Consider the following 21,885-nt stretch of genomic DNA (forward strand, 5'->3'; position numbering starts at 1 on the left):
CACAGAGGAGCCACAGACCACCCATCAGATCCCGAAGAAAGCAAGGGCGTTCCAGAAAAACATCTGTTTCATTGACTACATTAAAGCCTTTGTGTGGATCACAACAAACTGGAAAATTCTTAAAGAGATAGGAATACCAGACCACCTTACCTGTCTCCCGAGAAACCAGTATGCAGGTCAAGAAACAACAGTTAGAACCAGACATGGAACAACAGACTGGTTCAAAATTGGGAAAGGAGTATGACAAGGCTGTATATTGTCACTCTGTTTATTTAACTTCTATGCAGAGTACATCATGTGAAATGCCGGACTGGATGACTCACAACCTGGAATCAAGATTGCCGGGAGAAATACCAACAACCTCAGATTGCAGATGATACCACTCTAATGGCAGAAAGTGAAGAGAGACTAAAGAGCCTCTTGATGAAGGTGAAAAAGGAGAGTGAAAAGGCTGATTTGAAACTCAGTAATAAAGAAATTAAGATCATGGCATCCGGTCCGATCACTTTATGGCAAAAGAAAGGGAAAAAGTAGACACAGTGAGAGAGTTTACTTTCTTGGGCTCCGAAATCACTGTGCACAGTGACTGCAGCCGTGAAGTTAAAAGACGCTTGCTCCTTGGAAGGAAAGCTATGACCAACTCAGACAGCATATTCAAAAGCAGAGACGTCACTTTGCCAACAAACTATGATTTTTTCCAGTTGTCATGTACGGATGTGAGAGTTGGACCATAAAAAAGGCTGACTGCTGAAGAACTGACGCTTTTGAACTGTGGTGTTGGAGAAGACTCTTGACAGTGCCCTGGCCTGCAAGATCAACCCAGTGAATCCTTACGGAAATCAACCGTGAATATTCACTGAAAAGACTGGCTCGGAAGCTCCAATCCTGGCCCCCTGATGCAAAGAGCTAACTCATTGGAAAAGACCCTGATGCTGGGAAAGGCTGACGGCAGGAGGAAAAAAAGGGCGGCAGAGAACGAGATGGTTGGATGGCTTCTCCAATTCAATGGAGATGAGTTTGAGCAAAGTCCTGGAGGCGGTGAAGAACAAGGAAGCCTGGCGTGCTGCAGCCCATGGAGTCGCAAACAGTCGGACACGACTTAGTGACTGAACGACAGAGTTCCCTGTTTAGAAACGTCCAGGTGTGAAGTGTGGCACTCACCCACTGCCTTCTGGAAGTTTCTGGAATCGGATTTTGTTGTATTTTGTCATAAGCCAACAGTATGAAGTTTTTTCCAAGAACACCTTCGTGTTTTACGACACAGTGACTAACACCACTGTCAGCTTTCCGGAGACAGAGCAGCCGTCCACGCGGCAGTGGAGCCCGTGTTCAGGAGACGAACAGTTTCCAGTCACTCCAGAAAAGTCTCCCTACCTCGGGCTTCCCTTGTGGCTCAGCTAGCACGGTACTAATCACATAGCTTGCTTCTTCTCCTTTTTTAACTGTTATCCATGCTGGTTTCTAGTCGCTGGAGAAGAACACACTTCCCAAGGCTACGCCCAGTCCCCCACTGGCGGAAACAAGCCAGCTTGAGACCTCGCAGTGCTCACATGGCGAACTTCCAGGAGAGCCACCCACGGTCCCAAGGGTTACCAGCGGGGCAGACCCGAGCAAGTGGGATGGACACAAAACACCGCTGGTGACGGAGGGAGAGTGGAGGCCTCTTTAAATGCTATGGCCACGAAGAAAAGTAATTGCTGACCAAGTTTTGTAATGTTATGAAATATTAACCATTTGTTCAGCCATTCAGTGTTGCGGAACTCAGGTGTATCATTTGTGCAAGCCTCCCAAGACCCAGAAGCTTCCTCTTTCTACTCAAACATCCTGCAAGCGTCTGGGTTAGGGTGAGACGTCATTAGGGTGACTGCTCTGAACCGTGCCCTTGGGCCTGGGAGGGTCTCTGTGGCTGGGCAGGAAGGTGAGGCCCCTGATCCTCCTGGGGCTGTGAGCCTCTGGGCAGGCCCTTGATCCGTCTTGGTCTTCGTGGTGCTTGTAGAGGGCAGGGTGGCTCTGGGTGTAAAGGGAGCCATGAATGGGTGCCAGGAGCCTGCAGGTGGTGCCCCAGGGAACCCGTGGCTCCACTTCTCCCCTTCCTTTGCCCTACCCATGGGATGGGTGATTAACAGAGAACTGGTCTGAGGATTTCCGTTTATGGTGAGAACCACGGAAGATCCCGCAAAGAGAAAGTACAGCCTGGAGCCAAGGAAACCAAGCCCGCAAGGCAAGTGCTGCTGCTGCCCGCTGCCCACCACCCGCTGCCCGTTGACCACCGCCCGCTGCCCGCTGACCACTGCCCGCTGACCACCGCCCGCCGCCCGCCCGCGCCGGGGAAGGCTCCAGGAACTCCCCTGAGGAATGGTCGAGGATGCATCTGCGCCCCCTTGGTTTCCCCAGGCCCGCCAGGAGGGGCGGTGGTCCATTCTCTTCTTCGCACAAAGTTACTCATTCGCTGCCATGAGCCCCTTCTGGACCCCAGAGCATCATCCCTCGCTGCACGGTCATGGCCCGGGTGTTAAAGCAACCAACCCGAAGAACCTGCTCCCCGGGGACGCCGAACGCACCAGGCCCCCCCAGGGACCCCGCGTTCTGGTCCTCTCCCTTGGTACCACAGAGCCTTTCCACTGTGCGACCCCTCGCGCGACCCCTGCGCCCTGGGAGGGCTGGCGGCGCGGGGCGGGGGAGACCGCCCGGGAGCAGCCGCGCGGAGGAGGCCGGGTCCTCGTCGTACCTGGGCGCAAACACCGGGCCCCCGTCCGCGGCCCCGAGGGCGCGCAGGGGGCGGGGCTGCGGGCCTCCGAGACCCCGCCCCTTCCTCCGCCCGGCCCCGCCCCTTCCTCCGCCCGGACCCCTGCTCCTCCGCGCGATGCCGCGCGCGCCCAGGTGCCGGGCCGTGCGCGCCCTTCTGCGGGCCAGCTACCGGCAGGTGCTGCCCCTGGCCGCCTTCGTACGGCGCCTGCGGCCCCAGGGCCACCGGCTTGTGCGGCGCGGGGACCCGGCGGCCTTCCGCGCGCTGGTGGCTCAGTGCTTGGTGTGCGTGCCCTGGGACGCGCAGCCGCCCCCTGCCGCCCCGTCCTTCCGCCAGGTGGGCCGTCCCCGGGGAGCCTGGGCGGGGCCGGCGGGGTGATAGCGGAGGGGGTGAGGGAGGACGTCCCCGTGTCCCCAGCGACTCACGGATTGTCTCCCGCAGGTGTCCTGCCTGAAGGAGCTGGTGGCCAGAGTCGTGCAGAGGCTCTGCGAGCGCGGCGCGAGGAACGTGCTGGCCTTCGGCTTCACGCTGCTGGCCGGGGCCCGCGGCGGGCCGCCCGTGGCCTTCACGACCAGCGTGCGCAGCTACCTGCCCAACACGGTAACCGACACGCTGCGCGGCAGCGGCGCCTGGGGGCTGCTGCTGCACCGCGTGGGCGACGACGTGCTCACCCACCTGCTGTCGCGCTGCGCGCTCTACCTGCTGGTGCCCCCGACCTGCGCCTACCAGGTGTGTGGGCCGCCGCTCTATGACCTCCGCGCCGCCGCCGCCGCCGCTCGTCGGCCCACGCGGCAAGTGGGCGGGACCCGGGCGGGCTTCGGACTCCCGCGCCCGGCCTCGTCGAACGACGGCCACGGGGAGGCCGAAGGACTCCTGGAGGCGCGGGCCCAGGGCGCGAGGCGGCGTCGCAGTAGCGCGCGGGGACGACTGCCTCCAGCCAAGAGGCCCAGGCGCGGCCTGGAGCCCGGGCGGGATCTCGAAGGGCAGGCGGCCCGCAGCCCGCCCCGCGTGGTGACACCTACCCGAGACGCTGCGGAAGCCAAGTCTCGGAAGGGCGACGTGCCCGGGCCCTGCCGCCTCTTCCCGGGCGGCGAGCGGGGTGTCGGCTCCGCGTCCTGGCGGCTGTCACCCTCGGAGGGCGAGCCGGGTGCCGGAGCTTGCGCTGAGACCAAGAGGTTCCTTTACTGCTCCGGCGGTGGCGAACAGCTGCGCCGCTCCTTCCTGCTCTGCTCCCTGCCTCCCAGCCTGGCCGGGGCGCGGACACTCGTGGAAACCATCTTTCTGGACTCGAAGCCCGGGCCGCCAGGGGCTCCCCGCCGGCCGCGCCGCCTGCCCGCGCGCTACTGGCAGATGCGGCCCCTGTTCCGGAAACTGCTTGGGAACCACGCGCGGTGCCCCTATGGCGCGCTGCTCAGGGCGCACTGCCCGCTGCCGGCCTCTGCGCCCCCGGCGGGGCCAGACCATCAGAAGTGCCCTGGTGTTGGGGGCTGCCCCTCTGAGAGGCCGGCCGCTGCCCCCGAGGGCGAGGCGAACTCAGGGCGCCTGGTCCAGTTGCTCCGCCAGCACAGCAGCCCCTGGCAGGTGTACGGCCTCCTGCGGGCCTGTCTTCGCCGCCTGGTGCCCGCCGGCCTCTGGGGCTCCCGGCACAACGAGCGGCGCTTCCTGCGGAACGTGAAGAAGCTCCTCTCCCTGGGGAAGCACGGCAGGCTCTCGCAGCAGGAGCTCACGTGGAAGATGAAGGTGCAGGACTGTGCCTGGCTGCGCGCGAGCCCAGGTGAGGCACCCGGGGGAGGGGTCGGGGGCTTCTCGGTAGCTCCCCATCTCAGTTCTCGGCCTCTGACCCAATCTCCCACCCGTGGATCCCGGACTTCATGGAGGTTCTGGGCCTGGGAAGGGGTAGTGGAGAGGGGGACTCGCAGATGGCAGGTGGGGCACCTGGAGCCCCGGTGGGCGTGGCTGCGGGGGTTCATTATCCCTTTCTGACCTCAAGGTTAGCTGCCTTGAGCTATGCTCCCTGATAGAAGTGGGAACTGGGCTGAGAACCCCCGTGGGTGGGGTTGGGAGGTAAGGCTTGGGGTTCCCCAGCCAGCTCTGGTCAGCCATCTGCAGACCCAGTGAGTTCTACTGTGCGTCCACCAGGCCAGGGCCACTGGCGGCCGGTACGAGAGGACCGTGTCCTTGACTGAGGCCCCGGGCTGGGTGGGCACAGAGGGGAGAGCTGGCTGCCGGCCGGGTCCCAGGACAGTGGGCAGCTGCTGGGGTGCAGCGGGACCTTCTGTGAAGCTGGGCCTTTGGGGTCCCTCCCCATGTGGCGGTCTGGGTTTGATGTGGGGCTCCTCCCGTGCAGCCGCGGCCCTGCATGTCCGCAGGGCAGAGCCAGGAGTGGCAGGGCCAGCCTCTTCCGTGCACTCCCGAGTCTGACCCTAAACTCCTGAGAGCCTGGCATCTGGAAGGAGGTGATGGCAGTGCTCTGGAGCCAGGTTTGGCCGCCTCGTCGACTCGTGCGTCAGCTTTTCTCATGAGCGTCTGGTGCCTCTCTTTACCGGAGAGTCTGTTTCCCTGCCTCACCACGAGGCGGTTTCCGTTATCTAGTTTTTAACTTCAGCCTCTCCTGTCCTGTGAGGACGCGTAGCGTACGTGTCAGGTCACAGCGCTGAGCCTTCCCGACCGCGCCTGGCGGTCTTTGCGGCTGCCCTGAGTCTTCCCGACCGTGTCTGGCGGGCTTGCCGCAGCGCTGAGTCTTTCCGACCGCGTCTGGCGGGCTTGCCGCTGCCCTGAGTCTTCCCGACCGTGTCTGGCGGGCTTGCCGCAGCGCTGAGTCTTTCCGACCGCGTCTGGCGGGCTTTGCCGCTGCCCTGCACCACACTCCTCTGTGCCGACCGGCGAGTCTGGCTGCGTCTTTCCCATCTCCCCGATTTGCCTGCTTTTCCTGTGTCTTTATTCCGTTTCCTGATGTGCATTTTTTCACGTGTGTGTGGGTGTCTCGTCTAGAATTAGATTTGTGTTCTCCGTTGCCCTCGGGATGGTTTCCTTCCAACTGTAGCCTCGCGTGTTGGGGTCAGATCACAGTTGAACTGTCTCCCCGCTCAGCCAGCCATGGCTCAAGGTAGACGTTGCTCTCACTGCTCCCTCGGTCAGTGTGGGCGTGGCTTCACCCCCTCCTCTTTCCTTCGCTGGCTATTCACCGTCCTGCCCCAGACCCACCTCCGGGCCCCCTTCCTTGTCCTCTGAGCGGGCTTCGGCTGGTGAGGCCCCGGCTCTGTCGGCGCTGAGGCCCCTGTGGCACAGCGTAAACCACAGAGGGCCGCGGGGCGTGTGTCTGGAGCCAGCAGCATTGGGCATTCCTCAGCCCGCGACCGCCTCTGCATGCCCCCCGTGTTCAGCCTGCAAACCCCCGGGCATTTCCAGCCCCTGCAGCCCCGTGGCGATGCCTGAAACTGCAGCGCAGCCCTCCCCAAGCCCCCCGTACGGACAGCAGCCCCGGCTCCCCCGGTCTGCGTGCTCAGGGACAAGTGCTGGGGCTCCGGGTCCACGTTGTCCGGCAGGAACATACGTGAGCGCCATGCCTCATTCAGAGTCTTACAGTAGCCACAAGAGAAAAGTAAAAAGAAAGGAGAACCTCACTTAAAAACATTTTCTATCAAAGCGCAGAGATCCGGTAGCATCTCTTTAGCCCGTGACCCGGGGAAGCTCCTTGCCGAGTTACCCGCCTTCTCCTGTGCCCCTGCTCCGAGTTGCCGTGGACTCGGAGGCCGTGGGCAGCCGTCCCGGCCCACGGTGGGCAGCGTGGAGGGTGAGCACCGGTGTCTCTCCTCCCAGGGGCTCGCTGCGTGCCCGCCGCGGAGCACCGCCAGCGCGAGGCCGTCCTGGGTCGCTTCCTGCACTGGCTGATGGGCGCCTACGTGGTGGAGCTGCTCAGGAGCTTCTTCTACGTCACAGAGACCACGTTCCAGAAGAACCGGCTCTTCTTCTTCCGGAAGCGCATCTGGAGCCAGCTGCAGCGCCTGGGCGTCAGGTACGCAGGGGGACGCCCGTGCCCGCATGCTCGGACCCACCTGACGCCGGCCGCCGGGGGTGGTGGGGGCACCATGAAGCAGGCCGCCCAGGGGCTGAGTGCCCGCGCGGCGGCCACGAGCCCTGTCCCCACCCGCCATCTGTGTCCTCTGTGAAGGCCTGGGTGGCTGTCAGTGGACGGGGACCCAGCCGGGACAGGTTGGGGGGCCGCCTGAGACACGAGCTGGGCCTGTCCAGGCGCCCCGCGAGAGGGGTCCCAGCTGAGCGTCTGAGCAGGGGAGGTGCTCTGGGTCAGGAGCAGAGCTGGGGTCCCCGAGTCAGGAGCTAAGTGGGGGTCCCCGAGCACGTGGGCCAGGGTCCCTGAGTCAGGAGCTAAGTGGGGGTCCCTGAGTATGTGGGCCAGGGTCCCCAAGTCAGGAGCGGATCAGGGGTCCCTGAGCACATGGGCCGGGGCCCATGTCCTCCGGCATCTGGGGAGCCTCTGGAGGCCCTAACCGTGGGTCTGAGTGAGGGCACCCCATTCAAGCATTTCCTGGCATGTAAACTGAGGTGGGCAGCCCAGCTCTTCTTGTGGGGCCCCTGCGGCCTGTCCCCCACCTGGTGGATGCTCGAGTCCCACCATGGGCTTCCTTTGGGGCCACCAGCCCGGGGAGCATACTGCCCATAGTGGCCAGGAGGTGGGAGGACCCCTGCCCATGCTTGTGGATGGTTTTAGGGTGAAGGCTGAAGCTTACGGGTGACAAGGTGCCGGCTGGTCTGTGGGGAGATGATTCTGCTTCTCCTGGGGGTTCCACCAAGTACCCCCTGCCTGTTCCAGGAGGAGGACATGGGGTCCCTGCCCACCAGCCTCCTTCAGACCCCAGAAGCACTTGGTGGCCAAGCTGCCCACACCCACTCCAGACCCCAGGGTCTCCCCAGCGAGCCGTCCTGTCCAGTCCTGGTCAGAGCTCTGTCCACCAGGAGCCGGGCATGCCGGTCATGAGCTCTGCCCACTGCATGGGCACGGGCGCCCACCAGGCTGACCTACCCTGGCTGCCCGCGGGCACCTCTGTTTCAGACAACACTTAGACCGTGTGCGGCTTCGAGAACTGTCAGAAGCAGAGGTCAGGCAGCACCAGGAGGCCAGGCCGGCTCTGCTGACATCCAGGCTCCGTTTCGTCCCCAAGCCCGGCGGGCTGCGGCCCATCGTGAACGTGGGCTGTGTTGAGGGCGCCCCGGCACCGCCCAGAGACAAGAAGGTCGCTGCTCGCGTTGCTCTGGGCAAAGTGCATTGAAACCCAGGTCCAGTGGCTGTGGCCAAAGTCCCAGGGTGTCTGGGGGCCGCGGTGAGGTCCTGGGGAGCCAGGGGGCGTGGCCGGAGGACTCCTGGGTCCAGAGAAGGAGCTCCCAGTGAGGCCTGTCCTGCGGGGTGCCAGCTGGGCTCCGAGACCCCGCTGTGCCCCCCTGGCTCCTGGAATCCCCCAGGGCAGGGGGGCAGTGTGCTCTTGGGGTGCCGGGGCAGAGGGGTATGTGACATCTGTCACCAGCCTGCCAGGGTCCCCAGGACTTCACCCCTGTGCTTGGCCCCTGTGACTGTCCCCCCGCACCACCCCCTCACCGCCACCCCTGCGTCACCAGCAGCTCCCGCCCCTGCCAGAGCCCCCTGCAGTGATTGGGGTGATTCTACCGTTAGTGACAAAGAGAAGCCATCACTACTGGTGGGGGCTTGTCCACGAGCAGTGAGGCATTGCTCACCCGCTGTGAGGGTGCTCCCCCAGGAGGCAGCGTCCCTCTTTGCTGGGTGGGGGGACCAGGTGAGGAGAGGGACCCAGGGTGTGGCTGGTTGCCATTTCCACAAGTGGTGTCCGTGATCCCAGGATGGGTCCCTGGGGACACTCTGGGATCTGAAGTGGGCGTGGGCAGCTTGGCCATATGGTCTTTCTGGGGTCTGAGGGGGGCTGGTGGGCAGGGGGCAGCAGAGAGCAGGGGACCTTCGCCTTGTCCCTGGGGGCTGTCTGACCCGAGTCCCCTTGGGGATGGTCTCTGGGGGCTGTCTGACCTGAGTCCTCTTGGGGACGGTCCCTGGGGGCTGTCTGACCTGAGTCCCCTTGGGGATGGTCTCTGGGGGCTGTCTGACCTGAGTCCCCTTGGGGATGGTCCCTGGGGCTGTCTGACCCTGAGTCCCCTTGGGAACGGTCCCTGGGGCTGTCTGACCCTTGGTGTTCCCTTGGGGACGGTCCCTGGGGCTGTTTGACCCTTGGTGTTCCCTTGGGGACAGCCCCTGGGGGCTGTTTGACGCTTGGTGTCCCCTTGGGGATGGTCCCTGGGGCTGTCCAACCCTGAGTCCCCTTAGGGACGGTCCCTGGGGGCTGTCTGACCCCAGTCCCCTTGGGGACAGCCCCTGGGGGCTGTTTGACGCTTGGGGGCTGTTTGACGCTTGGTGGCTGTTTGACGCTTGGTGTCCCCTTGGGGATGGTCCCTGGGGCCGTCTGACCCTGAGTCCCCTTAGGGACGGTCCCTGGGGCTGTCCGACTCCGAGTCCCTTTGGCCATAGTTGCTCTGGTAACACTGCCATCTGGGCTGGGCCCGCAGGTGCAGCATCTCAGCTCACGGGTCAAGACGCTGTTCGCGGTGCTGAACTACGAGCGAGCTCGGCGGCCTGGCCTCCTGGGGGCCTCGGTGCTGGGCATGGACGACATCCACAGGGCCTGGCGGGCCTTCGTGCTGCCCCTGAGGGCCCGGGGCCCAGCCCCTCCGCTCTACTTCGTCAAGGTGGGTGCCCGTTGCCACCCCTATGGAGAGAACCGGGCCTGCAGGTGACTCTGTGGGTCCGGCCCCGCTGATGTGGGGAGTGACCACCTCCTACAGCCCCATGTGTGCCGCGATGGGTCACCCCTGGTAGAGTCACATCCATGTTAAACGTGACTCTCAGCTTCTCCTGTGAGCTGCAAGACAGGGAGGGGGCCTGGCTCCCAGGGCAGAGGCTCTGTGCCTCTGGAGTACTCTGGGAGTGCACCCCACTTCCCTGGGGCTCCTGCCCTCAGGGATCCCCTCCAGCGAAGGAGACACCTACTCAGACCCCTGTGCCGGGTGCCCTGTGTCATGCCCTGGTCGTCTGGGACACCAGCCTGCAGCTCAGAGAGGGCACGCAGGCTAGTCCTGGGGGTACTCAGAGTCCAGGGGTGTGGGGTGTCTCAGAGAGAGCCCATGGGGGCAGGGATGGGGGTACAGGGTCTCCCCATCCCTCATGTTCGATTCACCCCAGCATCCGCTGATGGCAGGTCAGGACGAGCCGGACCCAAAGCTCGGGGTTAGAAGTGAACGTGTCCTCAGGCCCCTGTTCCCGCATAGGTGGACGTGGTGGGGGCCTACGATGCCCTCCCCCAGGATAAGCTGGCAGAGGTGATCGCTAACGTGCTGCAGCCGCAGGAGAATACGTACTGCGTGCGCCACTGCGCCATGGTCCGGACTGCGCGCGGGCGCATGCGCAAGTCCTTCAAGAGACACGTAAGACCCACAGGGCCAGTGCAGTGCGGGGGGGCGTGGTTGCGGGGGCGGGGGGCGCACGGTCAGCACTGTGGAGCCCCTAGGACTACTCTTACCGGTATTCCTGTCCGGTCCGCCCCTCCCCTAGGCCTGACTGCACGTGAGCTGCGCAGAGCGGGGGACCCGGGCGGCAGCAGAGCCACACGGGTGTCCTGAGGTGTTCCCATGGCCACGCAGCAGGACCATGTGTGTGTCCCTTGGCGGGGGGGCGGGGCGGGGGGGCGTCCTGCCTGCGACTCGGAGGCTGCGCTGCCTTCTGCACGCACGTGCATCATGGGGTGGGCGGCGGGGCACTTCTCCCCCCAGGGATGGGGGTCTCAGGCCAGGAAGGGCTGGAAGAGGACGCGGGCTCTGGGTGGACCCCGAGGCCATGGGGGCTCCTAGCGCTTGTCCCCCGCCCAGAGCAGCGTGTGTACCCGGAGATAGATGTGGGTGGGCTCCCGGGAAGCGCTGGGGAGTGCGCACAGAAAACCTGGGCCCAGGCACCGCTGAGCGTGTTTGTGAGTCCAGGGTGTGTGATGCAGGGAGCTTGGGGGGATCTTGGGCGTCTGACACGGGTCAGGCAGCACCCGCAGGACGCCCTCCAGGCCCCCTCCTCCGACAGGCAGCAGGCTCACCTGTCTAACCTTGTGATACATGCAAGCAAGCTCCCCCTCCCGTCTGGTTTCGGGTGTCTGGGGCCGTTGTGGCGGCCTCTGATGCTATTGGGTGAGGCCCGGCCTTCCGCCGGGTGGGCGTTTGCTGGTTTGTGCCCGGATGTGGATCCAGGCGGTTGCCAGCACCCCTGTGATGCGCTGTTTGTGGAGACAAACCCTCGTCCCAAATCCCGTGGGCAGATTCCAGGCTTGTGTCATTTTAGGAGACGTCACCTGAGAGGTGCCAGGTGCGGCCCTGCGGGCCTCAGGGGGTCCAGCGGGCCGTGTTGGGAGCCCGGAAGGGCAGGGCTGCAGCTTGTGGCCCGGCAGCCCGGTGGGACCACACAGGCCCGTCTCTGGGACCAGGTCCAGCAGACCGGGCTCTGGGCACCTCATGTGTCAGCTGCCCGGCTGGCACGTCCTCTGGGGGAATTGGGGGGCACCCGTCCAGTCTCCCCACGTGGGGCCGTCTGTCTCCTTTGTCGTCTGAGGGGATGAGCCCATGTTCTGGGGACAAGCCTCTGGGCAGTCATGGATGCTGTCTCAGCCTAGCCTTTGCCGTCGCAAGCGGAGTCTCCGTGAACAGATGTTTTTCATTTTGACAGACCCAGCTTCTCTGCCGTTTTGGGCTGAAACCATGTTGTGCCTGCACCGCCCGCCTGCTGGCTGCCTGACCCCAGTGCTGTCGGGATGTTTGTTATTCGAGCTGCCACGTTCAGGCGGGGCTGGTTTATCTTAATTAGTTAATTAGGCTGCCCCAGATCTTAGTTCCAGCGTGGGGAACGTGGGTCCCTAATCAGGGACTGAACCCCGGCCAGTGCCTTGGGAGCTTGGCATCCTGGCCCCTGGGCCGCAGGGAAGTCGCCGGCGTCTGTTCTGAGCCCGTCTTTGTGCTGGCGCCTTGCTGTGCTCCGTCTCTGCTCCAGGCTGGGCTCCTCCAGGCCGGTCTTCAGACTCACTCGTCTGCTCTTTCCCACCTTTAGTTCTAAGCGCGTCTAACCAGGCCTTAAGTTCGCTGGCCTGTTTTTCAGGTGTAGAAGTTGGTTTTTCTCGCAGGTTCCTGGTCTCTGGTTAAGTCCCTCCGCTTTGCCTCTGTTTTGTTAGCAGTGTTATCTTGACTGATTTTAAAAATTCCAGAAACTTGGCGCCTCCCCAGCCCCCGGGCAGGTTTCTCATCTGTCTGTCCTGTGAGAGGTTTTGGTCACACCTGGGCCTGTTTTTCCACAGAGCGCCAGACTTTGTGATTAGGAACTTTAACGTGTGGGTTTGTGAGTTCTCCAGGGTGGGTGGTGTTTCCCTGACAGCGGAGCTGTGACCTGAGTCCTGCAAGGGTTCGTTGTGGACAGCGTGGCGTCTGGCCTGCCTCACTTCCCCTTCCCCGGTGTCCACTGCGAGGGGCCCCCAGGCCCAGCCCCCTGGCTGCTAGGACACGTGCTCGGCTCAGCGTGGCTCCTGGGGTGCCTGAGTGAGGGTCCTTGCTCTGCAAGCCCCCCGGGGGTGCCGTCAGTCCTTGCCCCTTCAGTTCAGTTCAGTCACTCAGTGGTGTCCGACTCTTTGCGACCCCACGGACGGCAGCACGCCAGGCCTCCCTGTTCATCACCAACTCCGGAGTTCACCCAAACTCCTCCTTGCTGCTTCGTGGCCCAGAACCCCATAGTCTTTCTGCTCAGTGGATCCCGGCCTTGGGGAGAGGTCAGGGGAAGGCACGATGCACCCCAAAAACCAAGACCCCAGCCCGTCTGTGTCTGCACCTCCCCGGCACCCCCAGCGGCCCGGCATTTTCTGCCCGGTCACAGTGGCCGTGGCCAGCCCCCCAGGCTCTGACCCCCATCCTGAGCACCCATGCTGTCTGGGGCGGGGTGTCCACCCGCCTCACCCCGTCCTCGGCCGGCAGGTGTCCACCTTCTCGGACTTCCAGCCGTACCTGAGGCAGCTCGTGGAGCATCTGCAGGCGATGGGCTCCCTGAGGGACGCCGTGGTCATCGAGCAGGTGGGTGTGGGCACCCGCCTCGTGGGCTGGCCAGTGTAGACACACCCCTGCCTTTGGGCACCTCCTCCTACTCCCGGGCCTCCCGCACCCCTGCCGTCCGTGGCCCCTCTGCGCTTTGCTGCCCGTCTTCTCCCTCCATTTTGGCCTTGAGTACACAAGAAGGCGTGCGCACCTCCTCCAGGAGGGCAGAGGGCTTGCCCCACAGACCCGCCCCCAACTCAGCCCTGTGGGGACGCACTTCCTGCGTGAGCAGATTCCCCAGCGGGGCCTGGGCCCTCAGGGCTCCCTGCTGCCACGCGGGGCTCCCTGCCGCCTCCCTCTGGGTGCGGGCCCCTGCCCCCGGGCCACATGCCGGCCCAGAGCAGCGTCCACTCCAGCCCCTCGCCCACCTGCCTCTGCAGAGCTGCTCCCTGAACGAGCCTGGCAGCAGCCTCTTCAACCTCTTCCTGCACCTGGTCCGCAGCCACGTCATCAGGATCGGGGGCAGGTAGGTCTGGGCCCCGCCTGCCCGCTCAGCGCCCAGGAGGCGTCCCAGCCCCGTGGCCAGGGCGGCAGCACACGGCCCTCCACTTACGGGACGTGCTCAGGTTCAGAAGGCAGCTGGTCGTTCTCTTAACGTGTGTGAAACCACATCTGCTCTGGTGGCGCCTGTGTGAGACCCCTCTGGGTCCGGGGGTCGCAGGGGTCCAGGGGGCTTCAGGCTCGTGGCCACGGCCATCTCAGGGGTTGTGAACGTGCTCCAGGCTCAGGGAACTTTCTGCCTAAAGGATGTACCTTTGTTATTATTACATTCCAAGTAACTACAATGCTTATGGCAAGGCAGTTCCAGTAAAATATAAACTCATACGTACTTCTGGGGAGGCACGCCTGCTCACTGTACAGCAGGGCGACTTCTGACGAGAGCACAGGTCTGCACACACGTGGACATGGCACCAGGGGGAAGAGATCCTCCTTTGCGGGAAAGGCCTGGAGCCTGACTCCTCCCCAGGGCCACCACCCCTCGTGGAGCGGGGTCGTGCCACGTGTGGCCGGGCAGGCGTGTGGCAGGGCTTCGTGGGGGGTGTGACAAATGTGTTGATCCGCATTCCCCCAGGTGGGAGTGGTGTGTGCACCCCTGTGTGTGCGTGTGGCTATGTCTGTGCATGTGTGTGTATGACGTGAACGTGAGGCTCGCCGTGGCCGGCCCACCTGCTGACCACATCCTGCCCCCCAGGTCCTACATCCAGTGTCAGGGGATCCCCCAGGGCTCCATCCTGTCCACCCTGCTCTGCAGCTTCTGCTACGGGGACATGGAGAACAAGCTCTTCCCTGGAGTCCAGCAGGACGGGTACAGCCTCCGGGCCAGTGGGCACAGCCAGCCCCGTGGCAACGGGCAGGCCCCTTGGCAGCGGGCGCACCCCCGTGCTGGCGGGCGTGGCCTTGTTGGGGCCCCTCTGTTTCTGGTCTGGGGTGCAGGGGCTGCTGCACAGGGCTGGGGGGTGGTGCTCGCAGGCCTCGAGCAGGGAGTGAGCATGGCTTGCAGCGTGGCCAGGGCATCTGGCCGGCACCAAGCCCGTCTGCTCCCAGCCCGACTGCTGGGCCCTGCTCGTCCCAGCCGGAGCCAAATCCCACGGACAGTGGTCTGTGGTTGGCTTCTCTGGAGAAGGTCACTTTATTCGCATCCGGCTGAATTCAGACATTAAGCCTTGCAGCGTTCACCAGCCCCCGGGAGGGCGCTGTGTGTGGGCATACGGCGGTGGTTCAGGGTCTGCCCTCACTGTGGGGTCTCTCCATGCCCAGGGTGCTTCTGCGCCTGGTGGACGACTTCCTGCTGGTCACCCCTCACCTGACGCGGGCCAGAGACTTCCTCAGGTGAGCCCCCTGTGTGTGCTTCTCTGCACGCACCTCCCAGCACACGTCCTGCAGGCGTGTGAACACGGTCCTCCCGTGCGTCCCTGCGCCTCTGGGGAGCGTCCTGCGGTGCAGTCCCAGGGCTCCAAGAGCCTGGCGTACAGTCCCAGCGTCCACTCACGCCTCAGGGCTGGTCCTTGGGGCGCCTCTGCCACCAGCCACCCTGGCCCCTGATCACGAGCAGCAGGTCGCTCCGCAGAGCCGGGCCGTGTCCAGCCTTCCGCGGGGGCCCGCGGTCCCAGCCCACCCTCAGCGGCCCGCCTGCCTCTCTGGGTGATGCTGCCCAGCGCCCCCGAGACACCCAGTACAGCCCTGTCCGTCCAGCGCTCACACGGCGCCCGGCCTCAGGACGCTGGTGCGCGGTGTGCCTGAGTACGGCTGCCAGGTGAACCTGCGGAAGACGGTGGTGAACTTCCCCGTGGAGCCCGGGGCCCTGGGCGGCGCGGCGCCCCTGCAGCTGCCGGCCCACTGCCTGTTCCCCTGGTGCGGCCTGCTGCTGGATACCCGCACCCTGGAGGTGCATGGCGACCACTCCAGGTGAGCGACGGCCCCAGGCCCTGGGGTCAGAGGCCACACGGTGGGCGGCGGGCACCGGCTCTCCGAGGCAGCGGTTTTCCGAACGTTTTTCATGAAAGGAAACCATATAGCGGACTCGGGCGCGAGCGTGTTCCCTGGGGAGGCGTGTGGCTGTGACCTGGAGAGGCAGGACCTGCTGGACACGAGCCCCAGGTCTCACTGGGCTCTGGGGTTCGTGGTCCCCTCTGGTCCGTCGGGGACAGGGCTTCGGGGCACGTGGTCGGCTCTGTAGGTCCCTCCCTGGCCGATCCCTCCCGCAGCCTCTCCGGGGCATGTGGGTGCGTCTGCGCCCCCAACCCCCACGTGGTCACCCTCTGTGTTCAGCGTTTCAGCGTCTCTTCCTGGGGCCCCCGTCCCAGTGGATTCGGGCCCCCCTTATGCGCTCTTTGACCTTAGTCACCATTTCAAAGGCCTTGTCCCTGAACGGTCGCGGGGGCGGGGCTCAGCCTGTGAGTTTGGGGATGCAGTTGAGCCCCTGGTGGCCCTCTCCCCTCCCCCCACCCCGCCCCGCCCTGGGATGGTGCAGCGAGCCCCAGGCTTTACACAGACGTGGAGGCCCGAGGAGCACTGTGGATGCAGGCGTGTCCTCTGCTCTGTGAGTAATGAGCAGTTTCAGGGCACTGCTGGATGGGGCTACCCTGTCCTGTGGTGCTAGCCCAGTCCTGCTGGGGAGCTGGGGGCTGCCCCCGGCCCCTCGCCGGGCGCTCCCTCGTGGGGCGCTCCCTGGAAAGACGAGGGCGCTCCCTGGGCGGACGCTTTGCGTCTGCGGTTCCGTGTGTCCACATGCTGCTCCCGACACCCCCTCGCGTGTCCACACACCGGCGAGTCGTGACCCGCCTACAGTCGTGCCTGGCTGCCTGTGAAGCTGTGACCGTGTGGGGGACAGGCAGCCTTCCTGGCCAATCAGTGTAGCCGAGGGGCGGGACATCCGAGTGTGGGTCAATATGGGGTGGACACACGTGCTTCCCAGGACCCCATCCTGTCTCACAGTTACGCCCGGACGTCCATCAGAGCGAGTCTCACCTTCACCCAGGGCTTCAAGCCCGGGAGGAACATGCGTCGCAAGCTGTTGGCGGTCTTGCAGCTCAAGTGCCATGGGCTCTTCCTGGACCTGCAGGTGGGGGGCGGGGCCGTGGGGCACGGGGGCAGCTGGCACCCCATGTGTTATAGATCCTGGGGGGGTGGGTGTGCGGGTGCACGCCTGTGTGTGAAAGGACATTAGTCATCACACGTGTATGTATGACCGAGCGTGTGGGTGTGCGCGTGTACCTGTGTGTGAAAAGGCATTAGTCATCACACACGTGTATGTATGACCGAATGTGTGGGTGTGCGCGTGTGCCTGTGTGTGAAAGGGTATTAGTCATCACATACGTGTGTGCTCATGTATATATGACCGAGCGTGTGGGTGTGCGTGTGTGCACCTGTGTGTGAAAGGACATTAGTCATTACACACGTGTATGTATGACCGAATGTGTGGATGTGCGCGTGTGCCTGTGTGTGAAAAGATATTAGTCATCACATATATGTGTGCTCATGTATGATTGACCTAGCGTGTGGGTGTGCGTGTGTGCACCTGTGTGTGAAAGGACATTAGTCATCACATTTGTGTATGTATGGCCGAGTGTGTGGGTGTGCGTGTGTGCCTGTGTGTGAAAGGATATTAGTCATCACATACGTGTATGCTCGTGTATGTATGACCAAGCGTGTGGGTGTGCACGTGTACCTGTGTGTGAAAGGATATTAGTCATCACATATGTGTGTGCTCATGTACGTATGACCGAGCGTGTGGGTGTGCAGGTGTGCCTATGTGTGAAAGGGCATTAGTCATCACACACGTGTATGTATGACCGAGCGTGTGGGTGTGCGCGTGTGCCTGTGTGTGAAAGGACATTAGTCATCACATACATGTGTGCTCGTGTATGTATGACCGAGCGTGTGGGTGTGCGTGTGTGCCTGTGTGTGAAAGGACATTAGTCATCACACACGTGTATGTATGACCAAGCGCGTGGGTATGCAGGTGTGCCTGTGTGTGAAAGGACAGTCATCACATACATGCATGTATGACCGAGCGTGTGGGTGTGCGTGTGTGCCTATGTGTGAAAGGGCATTAGTCATCACGTACGTGTGTGCTCATGTACGTATGACCGAGCGTGTGGGTGTGCACGTGTGTGCAGCTGTGTGCATGCATGTGCCCACAGCCCTCACCCAGCAGTCCTCGCCTGGCCCCTGCTTGTCCCCGTGGGGCTGGGCTGTCATCCTGCCAGGCTCCCGCCCTCGCCCTTCCCGCGGGCCTGGCCGCCTCTGAGGGCCCCGGGGGACCTGGTGGGTTTCCCCGGAGATGCCTCCGGGTTCTTACCAGGGCGACCCTTTCTCCTGCTCCGCTTGATGTGGCCGTAAAGCAAACTCAGGAGTGCAAAGCCAGAGGCGCCACCAGCGTTTTCTCCTCTTTTCTTTCTGAAGGTGAACAGTTTGCAGACGGTCTTCACAAACGTTTACAAGATATTCCTGCTGCAGGCCTACAGGTGCGTCGGGGGGGGGGGGGGGGGGGGCCGCAGTGCCGCGCTCGCCCGGGGCGGCGGGGGCACGCTGCTCCCGGTGCGAGGAGGCAGCCCGTGTCCTCGGGGTCCTCGTCCACCCTGGAACGCTTCTCTTCCCCAGGGAGCACTCGGGGGCCTGGCCGTAGGGGTCGGGGCGGGGTGAGGGCTGCAGGGCCAGGCGGGGCGGGTCAGAGAGCAGAGGTCAGTGCCTGCAGTGTCCCCCAGCCCTCAGGTGCCCCCAGGAGGGGCAGCGGGAAGCCGCGCCAATCAGCGCAGACCAGCTTCCGGAACATTCCCCGCCCTGGGGCCATGTCCCCCTCCAGAAGCTGAGCCGGGGCGCAGGCAGCTAACCGTGGAGTCCGGGGCTCATCCACCCGTAACGGGGACCCCGAGCCAGGCTCAGCCTGAGTGGTCTCCCTGGAGCCCCTCGCGGGCAGCGTGGGGGGCGTGTCCTGACGGGGCCACCGCCCCCAGGTTCCACGCCTGCGTGCTGCAGCTGCCCTTCAGCCAGCCGGTCAGGAGCAGCCCCGCGTTCTTTCTCCGGGTCATCGCCGACACCGCATCCCGCGGCTACGCCCTCCTGAAAGCCAGGAACGCAGGTGCTCGGGCGCCCGGGGCTGAGGGCCCGCGGGGGGCGGGGACTTGGGCTGCACGCCCCCCACGCCCCGCGGTTGAGCCCCTTGTTTGTGGAGGTTTCTTGGAGAAGTTGAAGAAAACACCTCTGTTGTCAGAATTCCCCGGGCTCCTATCGGGGTGGCTCCTGAAACAAAATGGCTGTTTTACCGCCCCCCAACATTGTCCCCAAAACCGCACTGATGCTCTCCACCTGCAGGGCCCCCGGGCTCCGGGGCACAGCGTCGGGCGGGGCCTCAGTCTCCTGTGTCCCCAGGGGCGTCACTGGGGGCCAGGGGCGCCTGCGGCCTGTTCCCGTCTGAAGCTGCGCAGTGGCTGTGTCTCCACGCCTTCCTGCTCAAGCTGGCTCGCCACCGTGTCACCTACAGCCGCCTGCTGGGGGCCCTCCGGACAGGTGGGTGTGGGCGGGCACAAGGTGGCCTCTTAGGCAGGTGGGTGGGTCCAGGAGTCCCCAGGAGCCAGGGTCACAGCCCTGCCCCGCCCAGGGCACACCCACCCGGGTCACGCCACCTCTCACTGTGCTTCTCGGGGCCTCTTCTCCCCGCGGCGTCTGCCCGCCAGCCCCCTACCTGCGTCCCCTCAGGCGCTGCCCAGCTGCCCCCGTGGCCCCGGGCATGATGGGTTGTCTCCCCCTGCTGAGGCTTGCACCCCCAAGCCTGCCGGCGCACAGCTGGCCCAGCGTGGGTGCCCGCGTGGCCTCAGCAGTGTGCCTGGTGAGCGGCGGTCTCTGGCATCCCCCGCGAGGAGCTCTGAGTCCAGTCCCCCCACAGCCCGAGCACGGCTGCACCGGCAGCTCCCGGGGCCCACACGGGCCGCCCTGGAGGCGGCGGCCGACCCCACCCTGACCGCAGACTTCAAGACCATCTTGGACTGACTGTCAGCCCTGCCCACAGCCAGGGATGGGCTCCGGAGCCCACGGGAGGGGCCCGCTCCACGGCGAAGCCTGGGCCCCCTCCGAGAGGCCTGGAAAGGGGGGCCGGCCCCACCTCCTCATGGGAGTGGGGCCGCTGCCCTGTGGCCCTCCAGAAACCATCCATCTGCAGCGGCTGACCGCCGGGCCCAGCGAGACGTGTGGGAGAGCCTGGCGGGGCAGTCAGGCGTCGGAACAGGGAGTTGGGGGGTTGTCACCCCTCTCCCCTGCCCTATAGCGAGGACACACGTCTGTCCAGCGGCTTGGGGGGCGCTCGGGGGCCAAGTGGGCCCTGCCTGCCGCTGGCAGTGCCCCTGCGCCCCGCCCGGCGCTCGGTCCACGCCTGTCTCCTCCACCCGCTGGGCTTGAAGTCCAGCCTGCTGGGCCTTCCCTGCAGTCGGCTGTTGGGGGCCCCGCCGTCCCCCATGCCCACCTGCCCCCCTAACCTCTGCGGGCAGCTGGTCCCCACCCAGCACCGGGCCGGGGTCATCTGCCCCTCCTCCTATCCCCCACCCCCACGTCACCGTGGCGAAGGAGGCCAGCGAGCCTCCGCCTGCCATCTCCACAGCTTGTTGCCGTTTTTCTCTGGATGTTTGTATTAAAGGGCGTGTCCGTCAGTACCGGGTTCTGTGGTTATAAAAATGCACACCCGCAGGGTGTCTGATGCTCCCAGGTCCCTGGCCTGGCAGGAGTTGGAGGGGGGTATCCTGGGGGCAGGGTGTGGCTGGAGGAGCCAGGGGATCGGAGATGATGCCTCTCGGGGCCGGACCAGTGCCCACCCTGCCTGCAGCAGACTGGTCATGCCCTATGCACACTCGGGAGACGGTGGACACGAACATTCTGAGGTCTAGGACACCTGACCCTGCCTGTCCCTTCACAGTGGGCCCCGGACTCCTCGTCTCTCCCGAGGGCCCATGGAGTGGACAGCGCGGGCCGTGGACACGGGTCCAGGCATGGGCCCGGTCCTCTCCCAGGGTGCTTGTCCCCTCACCTGTTCCCACGAGCTGGACCTGGGCAGGTGGACGGGCTTGGGCGGCAGCGCCTGTGTGTCCACGTGGGCTGCCCCCTGTCACCCGGGTGACCCTGCCTGTCTCCTTGTGGCTGCAGGGGCTCCTTTGCTCACGTGCCGTTCTGTCCACTGAGCTGGACTCGGGCGGAGTGCCTGTGGAGAAGCAGCAGAGGCCTGGGCCGGGGTGCGCAGAGAGAGGCTCCTCGGTGGGCACTGCTCGGGTCCCCGAGGGTGAGACCTCTGGGGGCCACATGGGGCTCGAGGCCAAGGGCTGTGCTTTGGGGGCCATATGGAGGGCCTGGGCAGACAGGTGACCCTGAGGTTGTGGAGAGGTGCGGCAAGCCCCTAACCTGGTGGTGGCCAGCTGTCCCAGAGAAGTTGTCCCAGGAGGGCTGGGGCTCAGAGGCAAGGGGCAGCTTTCAACCTGAGCCCTCTGGTGGGGAGCAGGGGGTGAGCCACATAGGTGCTGGGTCCCTGGTCCCCTGGTCGGGGGTGGTGAATCACACAGATGCTCCCCCCTGGTCTCCTGGGGGAGGATGTGAACCACACGGCTGCTGGGTCCCCAGTCTGGTGGGGAGTGAGCCACACAGCTGCTGGGTCCCTCGTCTGGTGGGGGGTGAGCCACACAGGTGCCCCTGTCTCACCTCTGGCTCAGCAGGTCTGGGCATGTGAATCTTGAAATCCCACACGCTGCTGAGGCTGCTCTGAGGGGTGGGGAGGTTGGAGGCTGCCCTGGGGACTGTCCCCCTTGCAGTGGCCCTGGGGCGTAGCCTTCAGTGGTCGTGGGGCCAGGGTCAGGGTGCTGGAGGTGGGTCAGGGGGAGGTGGTGGGTGTGCGACTCAGCCAGCAGGAAGAGGGTGTGAGGTTATGGAGGGGCCTGTGTGAGAGCGGGGGTCCCCTCTTCAGCGCCCTGTCGGAGGCCTCTACGTGCCCCTGGGCCCAGGTCTGTGGGGCACCCTCCCCCCAGGAGAATCCAGCATCAGGAGCTGTCGGTGTTGATCAGGACAACGGGCCTGGCCTGCCCTGCTCTGCTCTGTCCTTGCGCTTAGATCCCTGCGGGCATGAGAACAGGAAGGGCAGCTCAGGGTGCCACCTGGGCGGTTGGCCGCCTTGCGCCCTGTGCCCGGCACAAGCTCATCCTGATGACAGTGGCCGATTCCCGAGGCTCCCTTCTGGGGTGTTGCTGGCGGGGCCACGCACTGAGGCAGGGGCTGTCAAGTGAACCTTGGTCGGGGTCGTCGTGGGAGCGGCCCGCTGCCGCTGAGCGTGGTGCCCGGCGCTGGCCGGCCGTGTTTATGGCCGTCGCCTGTCAGCTGCCGCTGCTGCAGGCTGCGTCCAAGTGACCGGGTTGGTGCGTCCGTTTGTGATGGACCCAAGTCCAGGCGCACATCATAAACAGCGAGGGATTGGCCCCACCCGC

The 21,885-nt window shown here is 64.6% G+C and overlaps 1 protein-coding gene across 1 annotated transcript; it reads left to right on the top strand.

Annotated features, from left to right (window-relative positions):
- Positions 1-2,863: 2,863 nt before the first annotated feature.
- Positions 2,864-20,039, top strand: TERT (telomerase reverse transcriptase). Its single transcript, XM_070357815.1, has 16 exons — positions 2,864-3,082; positions 3,188-4,520; positions 6,566-6,761; positions 7,818-7,998; positions 9,332-9,511; positions 10,091-10,246; positions 12,815-12,910; positions 13,312-13,397; positions 14,124-14,237; positions 14,690-14,761; positions 15,149-15,337; positions 16,367-16,493; positions 17,837-17,898; positions 18,388-18,512; positions 18,803-18,940; positions 19,317-20,039. The coding sequence occupies exons 1-16, from the start codon at positions 2,864-2,866 to the stop codon at positions 19,418-19,420; spliced, it is 3,378 nt and encodes a 1,125-aa protein (XP_070213916.1). The 3' UTR covers positions 19,421-20,039.
- Positions 20,040-21,885: the final 1,846 nt, after the last annotated feature.

This window comes from Bos mutus, chromosome 20 (genome assembly GCF_027580195.1).
Source record: "Bos mutus isolate GX-2022 chromosome 20, NWIPB_WYAK_1.1, whole genome shotgun sequence".
Classification (NCBI taxonomy): domain Eukaryota; kingdom Metazoa; phylum Chordata; class Mammalia; order Artiodactyla; family Bovidae; genus Bos; species Bos mutus.

Bases quoted from the DNA above. Each gene is read 5' to 3' on its own strand.
- TERT (XM_070357815.1), top strand. From the start codon at position 2,864: ATGCCGCGCGCGCCCAGGTGCCGGGCCGTGCGCGCCCTTCTGCGGGCC. The intron at 3,083-3,187 runs GTGGGCCGTCCC...TGTCTCCCGCAG, and splicing joins CCGCCCCGTCCTTCCGCCAG to GTGTCCTGCCTGAAGGAGCT. The intron at 14,762-15,148 runs GTGAGCCCCCTG...GCCCGGCCTCAG, and splicing joins CGGGCCAGAGACTTCCTCAG to GACGCTGGTGCGCGGTGTGC.